The 12039-nt window shown below is 41.5% G+C and overlaps 3 protein-coding genes across 3 annotated transcripts in view; 2 read left to right on the top strand and 1 right to left on the bottom strand.

Annotated features, from left to right (window-relative positions):
- BDCG_08093 (isoflavone reductase) overlaps positions 1–747 on the top strand; it is a gene marked incomplete at both ends in the record, with an annotated part of 1225 nt that extends 478 nt beyond the window's left edge. Inside the window, one exon of the mRNA XM_045423864.1 lies at positions 5–747. Coding sequence (XP_045272712.1) covers positions 5–747 — 743 coding nt within the window. The remainder of the gene's footprint in view (positions 1–4) is intronic.
- Positions 1–2448, bottom strand: BDCG_08092 (DNA-directed RNA polymerase III subunit RPC8). The gene is made up of 7 exons (XM_045423863.1): positions 2184–2448; positions 1996–2094; positions 1827–1923; positions 1656–1742; positions 1459–1522; positions 1175–1355; positions 1–1063 (listed from the first exon to the last, which is right to left on the bottom strand). The coding sequence occupies exons 1-7, from the start codon at positions 2193–2195 to the stop codon at positions 1016–1018; spliced, it is 588 nt and encodes a 195-aa protein (XP_045272711.1). The 5' UTR covers positions 2196–2448; the 3' UTR covers positions 1–1015.
- BDCG_08091 (CCCH zinc finger protein) lies at positions 2272–5563 on the top strand. Its single transcript, XM_045423862.1, has 2 exons — positions 2272–4835; positions 4973–5563. The coding sequence occupies exons 1-2, from the start codon at positions 2676–2678 to the stop codon at positions 5108–5110; spliced, it is 2298 nt and encodes a 765-aa protein (XP_045272710.1). The 5' UTR covers positions 2272–2675; the 3' UTR covers positions 5111–5563.
- The last annotated feature ends 6476 nt before the right edge of the window (positions 5564–12039 follow it).

Below are 12039 nucleotides of genomic sequence, written 5' to 3'. Positions count from 1 at the left end.
CTAGTCCCAGGCGACATTGCCGCCGACTCCCCCGAAACCCTCACCGCCCTCTTCCGCCCCTACGACCTCATAATCAGCTGCGCCGGCTTTGTCGCGGGCCCCGGCACCCAGCTGAAAATAACCCGCGCCGTCCTCGCCGCCGGCGTCCCCTTCTACATCCCCTGGCAGTTCGGCGTGGACTACGACGCCATCGGCCGCGGCTCCGCGCACGACCTCTTCGACGAGCAGCTAGATGTGCGCGGGCTGCTGCGCGCGCAGGAGACGACGCGGTGGACCGTGGTGTCCACGGGGATGTTTACGAGTTTCTTGTTCGCGGCGGGGTTTGGCGTTGTGGATCTGCCGGCACCAAGGGGGGAGAGTGCGAGGGTGCGGGCGCTGGGCGGGTGGGAGAATCGGGTGACTGTCACCGCGCCGGCGGATATTGGTAGATTAACAGCTGAGATCGTGTTGGGCGATGACGGGTTGCTGGGCGCTAATGGGCCTGTGTTTGTCGGTGGGGATACGCTAAGTTATGCGCAGGTGGCCGATTTGGTGGTGAAGGTTACGGGGAGGGAAGTTGAGAGATCGGTTTTGACGGTTCCGCAGGTTCTGGAGAGGTTGGAGAGGGAGCCCGATAATGCGTTGTTGAAGTACTATGCTGTTTTTGGGGCGGGGAAGGGTGTTGCATGGGATTTGGAGGAGACGTGGAATTTCCGGAAGGGGATTCATGCGATGACGGCGGAGGAGTGGGCGCGGGAAAATTTGTGAAAAAGTATAGAGATAATCGTCCTACTAAAATAGGGTCGTATATTAGATGTTCTATATCTCGCATAAAACTGGACCTAAAATTATCTAGAGGGAAAGTTTTAGTAGAGCATATAGCTACAGGAATATTCTAGCGAACAAGGACTCAATAACATCACATAAAAAACGAAAAACGCTCAATCGAACAATCCCGTGTAGGGGATTCGCAATCATTTTTATATCCGTTTCATCCCTTATGCAGTCCCATCAAGTCATATAGAACCTGCAATCCTTATGACCACCAGGCAACGAGTCCCAGGCCCGCAATCTGCATAGACCCCTATTTATTTAAATCACTTCCATTAGCTCCTAGTCATTATAAAGTAACCTGATCATCGAAAGGAAAAAGGAAAAGTAAGGGCAGTGGAGTAATAGGGAAAAGGAAACATACAATAATAGAATACGGCGGCTTCCTCTCCATAACCGCCCCACCTTCCTGATCATCAGGCGCGTCTGGGATCTGGTCATGCCACTCCTCCGCCTCAACTCGAAAGCGCACCGTCTCGCCAATGTCAAAGTAGAAAATTGCGCCTTCGCCGTTATCCCAGATCCAGACTTGGTCGGCGAAGTCGCTGCAGGCAGGAGAGCGAGGACATGAGCAGGTTGGTTAATATATGTTCCATATTGTGAAGGTGGTTGGGTGGGTTGTCAGGAGAACATAAAATATGAACATACAATCTAGCACCGTCCAGTAAAAGGCTGGGGGGTATAAAGATATCATTGAAGAATTCAAGGCTGACTGCAAGTTTTTTTTTCCATTGAGGGTCGGTCCTATTGTTAACAATCATGTGGCAATGGGCAATCCTTATACAAAAATGATGGGAACGTCCTCGCCAATGCCTTTCAGGGGAAGTTTTTATATTTCAACGCACTTTTAATGCCGTTCTCTGTTCCACTGGTGATTTTCCCCAGGATAATCTCGCCCTTGAAGGGTCGGAAGACAATTAATCGAAATTTAACTGGACCAAATAGAACGTTACTCAGTAACCAGCTGCAGGGCCATTTCATTTCATGAGCGTACTATGCATTTCGGTGATGCATACCATTGACATTGACAAGGCCAGTGCCATGTCCAATCAGGCCATCAGAGGACTCGAGCAAGTCGTAAAAACTGATGCATAGGCCAACATTTTGGATGACCTGAAGCAAAATGTTAGTTACCAGAATGTTCAACGAATGCCAGTCGGGACATATATATCTTTTTTCACATACCTTATTAGCATATTTCTCATTAATATTATCCTCGATTGCAACCGCGCTAAGTTTTGAAAAGTCCTCAGGGGAAATTTGGACTAGGTCGGAGATGGTTGTCTAGGGGAACGTTCATTCAGCATTAGAGCTCGGCAGAAAACTTCAAGTAAGAGAAGATAATTTTAATCAGAACCGAACCAGGGACGTACGAGAATAAACATGATGCTTATTTATTTTAGACTGGAATGTCACCGGATAATGAAAAGTGAGAAATGTAACAACTCAATCCGCAGCATCTTCCACGACGCCTCGTGCTACAAACGGGAGAAAAAAGATGCTTCAGCAGTGAAAACACATGGATGAACAACGACAATTAAACGGCAGAACAGATCATAGATCCATGTTCTATTCCAAAGAGATAGACGAGAAATATTGAAAGAAAAAGAAGTATACAAGAAGACACCTCGTCGCCAACCCGTCGACAGTGTCCGCTTTTGATATTTCCACGTGACCGCACTTCCTGGCTCCGATATTCGGAACGGATCAACATATTGCCCCTGAAACCGCCAAAGCTGCAAGAATTACCATAAAGACGGATGAAAACAACGATATGACATCTCCAACCATGATGGGTCCCTGAAGATGGAGGCCTTATTTCTATATCTGAGCATCTAGATTTCGTTTCCATTCCCACTTATACTATGAGTTCTGGCGGGTTTTCCTTTCCTCCACCCCCCCCTCCGCCACCACCGCAGGCTGGTCCGCCGAGCTTCCCTGGTCATGCGCCGACAACTCCATACAACCAGAACCAAAGAGGACGAGGCGCTGGAGGCTATCAGCGAGGTCGCGGAAGGGGAAATGCACACAGGAGCGGCAGGGGAAACCATATGGGTGGCCCCAGTCATGGCCCTCCCCACAATATGAATTTTACGCGATATGGGGCTCGCTCTCACCCTCACCCTCATACGCCTCCAAATCACCCATCTCCGGAGTATAACCAGCAAGGGCCTCCTGTACATTACGCTCCTCCCCAAGGCCAACCCAACTACCCCTCCGTACCACCGTATGCCCAGCCTCCTTCACATCTACCACCTCCGCAAAATGCGTACAGCCAGCCGGTCCCGATACAATATCCGTCCCGTCACCCTGCACCGCACCCGGCTGCATATAACCCGCCCGCGCCCATGCACCGGCACGCTCCGTCCCCTAACCATCACCCGCAACCTCATGTAATGCCGCCTCCTATGCGTTGGGGTTTTGAAAATGCCATCCAAAGCAGTCCCTACCCGGCCCCAAATTTGCGGGCCCCTAAGTATGGGGGGTACCCTGATATGCGCGACTCAAAACCTCCCCACCATCCGCCACGTCAGTCTCACGATCGCCATGGATCGCGGCCCTCTCAAGAATACAATTCATTCCCTTCAACAAACCAGTTCAACCGCGGTGATAAATTTGCGAATCGGGCTAATAAACGCCCATATTCCAATGCTTTTGGTGGACCACAGGCGTCTAGCACGAGGCCAACCGCCCCTCTCCCAGTCCCTAGTTTTGGAAGTTCGCTTCCTTCGAAACCGCCGCCCTCGGTCGACGCTACTAAGAAACACAGGAAGAAGAAGAGAAAGTATAACCAACTTGGTCTCACTCCGCAAACTGAGGAGCATGAATCGAGCGAGGAGGAGGATGACGTTGATGAGGAAACCAAGCTTTCACAAACTATTACCACTGGCGAGCTTAAATTTAGCTATAAAGGGCAGACCTCTACCTTACAGACACCGACGGATATCGCTACCTGGATCGAGGAACGTAAAAAGAGGTACCCAACCCGAGCAAGGGTCGAGGAGCGTTTAAAGGAAGCTGAAGAGAAGAAGCAGGCTGTAAAGGAAGCTAGAGAAGCTAAGAGGGCCAAAGAAAATGCCCTGAGACAGCAGAAGTATGCCGATCAGGAAGAAGCAAGACGGCTACAGGAAGCTAGGATGAAAAAGGAGAAAGATAAATTGGACAGGAAACTTTTGAAGGAGGAACAGCAACAGTCACTTGACCCCGCAGATGCAGCTGCTAAAGCAAAACTAAAGGCGGAAAAGCTTCGACGGAAGCTCATGAAAGAAGAGAAGCGTGTTGCTAGGGCGGAGGCACATGCGGAGAAAGCAAGGCTCCGTGCTGAAGCATCTAAGATACAGACAAATGGGACCCTTGAAGGAAAGACAAACGCTGATACTACATCTAGTTCCGCAGCGGAGCATGTCCCCACTCCTACGGATTCGGATACCTCAAAACCAGCGCTTACTGCAGCAGAAGGCACCCAAGCTGATGATCAACTGGCTATTGGGGAGCCCCAACAGGAACCGCCAGCTTCAAAGCTTGAACATATTTGCCCGATAGACGAATCCCAAGCTCCGATTACGGAACATGTAGCAAACAACGTCGAACCAAAAGCCCCTGAAACCACAGGTACCATTGAACACACCCCACAAGTAAATGGACATACCTCCCCGCCAGGCGTAACTAGCAATAACCTATCCAGCGACTTGGAAGTCAGCGACAGCCTATCGTCACCCTCAGACGACGATTCCGATCTCGACGATGAAACCACATCCAGCGGCTCGGATTCGTCCTCGGGAGACGATGACGACTCCACCTCCTCAGAACCAGAGCAAGCAACAATCCGACGAGAGCAACCCGACCGGGTCCTGCCTCCGGCCCGGCAGCAAAAATCACTTTGTCGTCAGTTTGCCAAAACAGGCCAATGTCGACGAGGTAACAGGTGTAAATTCCTCCACGAGGCTTCTGATAAGACTAAAGCTGCGGCGAGGCTATCCGCTTCCACTCAGGATAAGAAGGGGAAGAAATCGTTGTTTCAGGCTGTGAGTTTTACCCCTTAATTTTTTTTCGTACATATATACATATTTCCCCTTTTTTCACCGATTTTTTCCCAATCTATTCTGGAAGGTCAATACATTTTTATTTATTTATTTATTTATTTTACTGACAAAATCTATAGCTCGTGAGTCGTGAGAAGGAGGAGGAGGATCGGAGAGTAATGCAGGCAATATCTTGGTTGGGCCAGCGTGGTGTTTTAGATGAACCTGCAACCGATGCAGCACAGGAAGTTCATGAGGAGCCGCCACCAGCTACTTAAATCCTTTCTTTCCACAGTCAAGACCTAGGCGGGGGGAAATAGCCGTTGTGACCATAAGCAGTTCTCGCAATGGAAATTGGACGCTTAAGACGTATCATCCTAAATCAGGGAGCAAAGGTGAAGGCGGGAAAGAGCCATTGGTTATTCTTAAATTTTTCTTTATTTTTAATATACTATAGAACTTTCTTATATCCTAGAGAAAAAAAAAATTTTTTTTCTACTGTTATTTTTTACGCTACTAAGTCTCTTAAATGCTGAGGCACAGCGATCTGCAACTCTACTCTAGTTAAGTTGCTGCTACTTTTTTTGGCTCCGGGGGTAGCTTATGGGGAATTACTGGTATTTCGGTTTATCTAGTTCAAGGTATTAACAGAGTAACTTACCGATTGAACTCTTCAGAAAGTGGTAGAGCGCAATGGGACTGGTCTTGGCGCTGGTTAACCCTAATTCAACGACCAAGGTAAAATGATTTAATGTACTACTGTACGTACGTGTACAGTTACGGCTTCGCCCGTTTCGTGCTCCCCAGCAGCAGCAGCAGATCAAATTTTACTGCTAGCATAGATGTTTTTATGTCTATCTAATGGCTTAGCCGCTTAGCCAAGGGCATTATGGAGAATATAAGTTCTCTACTGAGCGGTCCTCCCGCTGAGATTTTTGTAAAGTATCACTGGCTTGATCGGCAAAGCCAAATGGGACTTGCCTCGATGAAAGGAGGAAGAACCTTGTGAGGTAAACTCCGTAAATGAAATGATATTGGTTCCGTAGATAAGTCCGCGTTAACACGGCCGCTTGATAACCCACATCGTTTATTTTGTCACTATCAGCCATATACACTATCACGAACATACAGCCCCATCAAGTAAGGAGGCTTGTATGTACAGAGGCTCCTGCAAAGTTTTGACTTGCGCTAAGAATTTAAACTGAAATGCTGATACCGGCATTAAGTATTGCCATTCCATCTCTTAATTAAAGGATAGGGAGTCCCAGGGGCCGTTATAGAGACCGGTGCCCTAGCTTGCCCACTAGCTCACTGTCTAAATCCCAGGTAGTGTGGCCTGGAATCGAAATCATATTTCAGGATAAATTATTAGTTACTAGTGTGAGACAAAACTTTTCGCAGGGGGCATCTGTAGAGGTGTGAGGCGATCAGTATCCCCAAGCCACTATTAGGAAGCTAGAATGAGAAAATGTGGCGGTTAAAGGAGGTTGCCTAACGTGATTGTGCCTAAAAGGGAAACTTGTTTACCAATTCGATCCCAGGTCCTTCCAGTTGCACAATCCAAGCCCATTCGATAAGCAGAACTGCAGCCATGGAGAGGGCTGTCAGGGGTTGCATAGATCCCCGGACCACTGCCGACCCGCCCCAGTGGTTCCGTGGCTTGGATGTAAATTGCCACAATACTCCGTAAGCAACAGGAAATCGCGGCAGGGAAAGTTGATGACGATTAGGTTGGTTGGTTCGCGGCTAACCGGGCCCTAGATGATTTGTAAGCAAGCTAGTTACTATTTTATCCTTTCTTCAAAATGCAATAACAGCCAACGCGATGGCTTCTACATATATTTTAATAGAGAATAAGATCACTAGGAAGCTTCATGAAGAGTAGTTTATAAAGGAGGAGTCATATCTGCATCTAATATCTGTAAAATGATAATTATTAATCAATGGATTAATATTGAGGAGGCATTGGAGAAGTTGTGACCAAGATGAAAGAAGATTATGAAGAAACTTAAATAATATTGCAGAGACAGAAGCATTTATGTTAATACTATCAAATTTACAAGGAATTTATTATAGAAAAACCAACTTTTCCATGCAAAAAGTGACATCACATGCACCTTATCAAAAATATTTGAATGCTCATCTCTGCTCTCCAGCTCATACAGCTCAGCTCAATCTTCAAATCTTCATTCTTTTTTTCAATCTGCTCTTTTCATACATTCTCTACAGTATTTACATTCCTTATACTCTTCTCTATGTTCATTTTTGATCTCTGTGTTCATGGCATGCGCTGCTAAATGCCCTGTAACATGATCTCATGTGATGTCATGTACACCCCTTTGAATTCATTTGAACAGCCGGCTCTGCGGCCTGTACGGCTCTGATTAATCTGATAATGGTGATAGGGGTGATACAGGGTGGAAGAGGGTTGGTAGGGGGGGAGGGTGGTAGGGGCGGTAGAGGAGGTGGTGGTAGGGGCGGTAGAGGAGGTGGTGGTGGTAGAGGGAGTAGAGAGTGGAAGGGGTGGAAGTGGTAGAGGGGGCTGCGCAAGCAGCAAAGCGAGCGTAAGCGAGCGTTTGATGCTTGTAGTTGATTTAGAATATATAATCAGTATGTATCTATCATATATAGCTTCATTGAGTGCTAGGTGAGCGGTAACTAGCTTACAAATCATCTAGGGCACGATTGACGCCAGGAACTAGCCGCATCGCTCCCGCTACAACTATGTTGACCAAAGTCAATTCTTGGAATAACCTCATGGCAGCCTATGTAAACGGAACAGCTACCCAATTAATGGAAAAGCCCGAAGATCATTCTCCACCAATCAACGCTGGGAAACAGTAAGCAAAGCATCAGCGAACTTGAGTGGTTGGCTCTTGAAGACACCCCAAGCTCTAACACATCTCGGAAGGCAAGACAGTAAAAAAAGAACACATCACATCATATGTCCATTTATAATATTTTAGTTTCCATTTAGAACGTGGAGTCATCCGTACTCGGAGCTAGCCAGAGATAAGCGTCTGAAACATCGTTTCTCCAAGGCTCGAGTGAAGGAAGAGATGCGAATAGTATAAAGCCTTATTTCGGCTTTCACCACCTCGTACATCCTGAAGGGCGGATAAATAAAAACAAAACATAATCATTCTTTCTACAGGCTAGGATGAAAACGCTCTTTTTTGTCCTTTCATTTGTTTCCTTTCCTTGTTTAATAATCACAGATTGTAAGGTGTTTACTTAGACTATTGCTTTCAGTGACCACGTGATTTACGATGCCCTAACTAATATTATTTTCGCCGGCTGTAGCCTATTGTCATTAACTGCTTTAATAAAACTATGTCACAGATCATTGCATATTAATACAGTTAGATGTCTCAACATATGAATCACTGTTAAAATATCTCTTGTGTGATTTGACTAATCTATCTCTGTGACAAATATAGAACATTGAATTTTGAGTAGAATATTTAAATAGAGAGTACTAAGCAAAGCAGATTCATTTCATTGTTATTATTATTATTAATATTTCAAGTGAGAATTCTATTTGAAACTGAAAAAATGATTTGCAAGTTGATCAGAATAGCATTAGAAAAGAAATAAGAAAAGCAGCTTAGACAGTATTTGTAAGAATAAGTGCTCACAGATGATTATTCAGGTGTTTGCAGCTTGATATAATATGTACTGTTAACTACTAGAAGTGTTCATGATAGAAAGATAAAATATAGAGATTAAATATATAATAGTATTCAAGCTGAGTTATGAATAGTATTTGTGAACTTCAGTCTATATAGTTATATATAGTCAAGAGCTGCTAGCTCTATTAATTATGTGAGAGATAGAAATAGAAGTAAAGAATCTGTAAGAAGTGAGATTTCTTATATACTCTTCCCTCTCTAAGGCTTTGTCTATGAAGCCTTTCACTGAGTGACTTCATAGAATCAGCTCAGCACTGCAGTAATACTCACTAAAAATTCTTTATATCTATAAAAAATCTCAGTGAGGAAAAATTCCTTATTACTATGAAGAGAAAAGAGACTGTCACTTAGTTTCTTATTCTGTAAGATTCTTTATAATCTACAGATTCTTCTCTGACTATCACACAGATTCATCTTACATCTTTCATACAGAAGAGTTCTAATTGACTTTTAATTATTTTCACAAAATTCTTATGTAATCATTACATAGATTTATCTCATAGATAAATCACTCTCTGTGAGATCATTCTTATCAAAGAGAAATATTTATGAGTTAATCTTTTACTCATTCTCACAAATTATTATTCTTTAACACTGTAGAATTGTGAGAAATTTTTCATTCTTTCATCAACTCTGTAGAATTGTAGAATCAAGATATTCACAGTCTACAATCACTCTTTATAGTTATATAGAAAGATTCAGATCTGTGATTTATAATCACTCTTATTTATTAGAGTGATCTGACTGTTTCATAGAATTACTTATAGTATAAGTAAATCTCTTTAAAGTAGTATAAATATCTCAGATCTGTCTGTGAAATCTCATTTTTTTTTCTCTTTTTCTGTAACAGCTCTTATTCTTATAAACTGTGAGTATTCTTATTCATCTGTGAAGTGTTTCTACTCAGATGATAGAGAGAGAGTGTTTCTAATAATATTTATATATTAATTCAAGAACTTTTCAAGAATAAAAATTTTTCAATTTTAATATCTTTATAATAATGTCTGACTGCTGCTGAGCTTCTTATAAGTATTTTCATAACTTCTCTGATTACTTTTTACTGACTGATGAAGCAGAAGTATCACTGCTCATGATTATATCTTCATCTCTCTCAGCTCTGTCACTGCACTCAATCTTCAGATCAGCAGTCAATTTTCTATCTCTCTCAGATCAGTTTCTGACTTCAAGCAGTGCAGTCTCTCTCTTTGCTATAAGTCTTCTTATAAGTAATTTCTTACAGACTCTAGCTAACAGTTCTTATAAAGCTCTCTGTGTTGTCAGTGTTTTCTACAGCTTTATAAGCCTACAATCATCTTCTCTCTGCCTGCACAATCACTGATCAGATATATGTAAATATGTCTAGATTCTCTATCAATGATTCTCACACTGCAGTGCATTTTCACAATCTCATTATTAATGAGTGATGAGTTCTCAAGTATCTGTAAAATTCAGATAATTAAGGCAATGTGAATGTTATGAATTTATAATGAGAGTTAGTCTGAGTAGATGAGCTCTCTCTCTGTATCTTAATTGTTTCCAGGCTGAATACTTCAGTATAACTGAAGAAGTGAATACAGCTTTATAAGAGATATCTGATCACACATGCAGATGATCAGTCTTCAAGACTCTGCTGCAACTATATATACTCTGATATCTGACTTCTCTGAAGTCTGTGCATTTCTGACAGTCTTTGTATTAAATATAATAATTGTCTGTACTGCAGACATGATGCTCTCTGTTTCTTTAAAGAGAGAAATTGATAGTTGTGAGAGAATTGAGTGTCACAGATATTAAGAATATGAGTTTGAGTTTTCTTTATTTTTTCTTTATTACTCTTCAAATTGTGTTCATAATTCTGTTTATTTTCTTATTTTTTAACTTTAATAAGAATATGATTTCTTCTTCTCTTACATACACTGCAGACTGTTCATCTCAGTAGAAACTCATTATCTTATAGACTAGAATTTGTAAATGACAGTGTTAATATCTTTATTATAATCAGGTTCTTAGTGAAGACTGTATTATTCTGACTTATCAGAATTTATAATATGAAAGTCATATCTCAGCTTCTACAGATGTCTTATCTACTCAGATAATTCTCAAGTGAACTTATTCATCTTATCAGAATACTCTTATCACTGAATCTTAAATCAGAGCTTATAATCTCACTTCTCTGAGTTAATAATCTCTTTAATCTGATATTCTCTTTCACTCTCTAGTGCTTTATGAACAGAGTGATGAGTCACAGAATTCTCTTCTGAGAATTTCTTATATTTGCAGAGTAAAGAGACATGAAAAATATTATATATCTGCAACTCAGATAACAGTTTCAATCTGTAGAACTGTGAGCTAACTTTCTTTATAATCTTATAAGACTCTGTCTGTAAGAGATTCAGCTTCTTACTAGATCTTTATATAATAATATTTTCTAGACTCAGTCAGACTCTATCATCTTTCTTAAAACTCTTTATAATATACTTAAAGTCATAGTATCTCTTCTAATACTCTTGAGTCTTTCTCAAGGATTTGCAGACTTTCTCTCAGATATTCTAAATTCTCTCAGTCTGTTCACAGATATTATCACACTCTATAGTGTACTCTTGCAGATTTATCAAGATTATCTGTGAATAAGTCTCAGTAAGCATTTTAAAGAGAGTTTTATCTATGCTGATATACTTTGAGTTGTTATATACAAACTCTGTAAGTAATAATCAATACACTCAGTCATTCTGATTGTAATTGATAAAGCACTGCAGATACTGTTTTAATATACTCATCAGATATTCTATCTGATCATCTGTCTGTTGATGAAAAGCTGTGCTTAGATCTCATAAGATTTTTAGTATAGTTATCAGATCAGATCAGAACTCTTCTGTAAAGATTAATTCTCTATCTGAGATAATATTCATAGATAATTCATGTAACTGAATCATATCATGAATGAAGATATGAGTCAAATTCTTTGACTTCAAGTTCTTGTGAGTGAGTATAAAGTGTGTCATCTTAATGAAGTGATTCACTATTATCAGTACACTGTCAAAGCAGGCATTATATATGTTCTTGCTTTCTGAGAGACTCACAAGAGTATTCATTTCTAGCTGTTTTCAAGGTTCTCATGAGATGAGTAGAGAAGTAAGTTCTTTATATAATCTGAATCACACTATCTGTGAATTCTGATAAACAGTACAAGAATTCACTATCTTCTTCATAAGTTCTTATATCTTTAGTCAGAAGTATTTCCTTACAAGCAACTCATGAGTTCTAGTGTCTATAAAATAACTCACTAGAGAAGAGTTATGATGTCTTTTAATAAGTTCTACATGTAGAAACTTATTCACAGACATATAAATTCAGCTCTCTCTTTACAAGAGATTATTTAAGTCTCTTCAATTCTTTATTTCTACAGAATTGATTCCTGTTATGAGCAGTTTCTGAATATACTGAGTATATTTATTCTTCAGTTGCAGTTCAGACAATCTGAATAGAAGATCTTATAAAGACTTATACTCTGTTTC

This window comes from Blastomyces dermatitidis, assembly GCF_000003525.1.
Source record: "Blastomyces dermatitidis ER-3 genomic scaffold supercont1.10, whole genome shotgun sequence".
NCBI classification, from domain to species: domain Eukaryota; kingdom Fungi; phylum Ascomycota; class Eurotiomycetes; order Onygenales; family Ajellomycetaceae; genus Blastomyces; species Blastomyces dermatitidis.
Note: the sequence above shows the minus strand (reverse complement) of the source record. Positions and strands in the feature narration are given on the sequence as shown.

Excerpts from the sequence above, each read along its gene's own strand:
- BDCG_08092 (XM_045423863.1), bottom strand. Across the intron at positions 1,523-1,655 it reads AACAGAGAACGGCATTAAAA|TCAGCCTTGAATTCTTCAAT; the intron begins GTGCGTTGAAAT and ends AAAAACTTGCAG. Across the intron at positions 1,356-1,458 it reads TTACTGGACGGTGCTAGATT|CGACTTCGCCGACCAAGTCT; the intron begins GTATGTTCATAT and ends TCCTGCCTGCAG.
- BDCG_08091 (XM_045423862.1), top strand. The coding sequence starts at position 2,676 with ATGAGTTCTGGCGGGTTTTCCTTTCCTCCACCCCCCCCTCCGCCACCA. Across the intron at positions 4,836-4,972 it reads AGAAATCGTTGTTTCAGGCT|CTCGTGAGTCGTGAGAAGGA; the intron begins GTGAGTTTTACC and ends CAAAATCTATAG.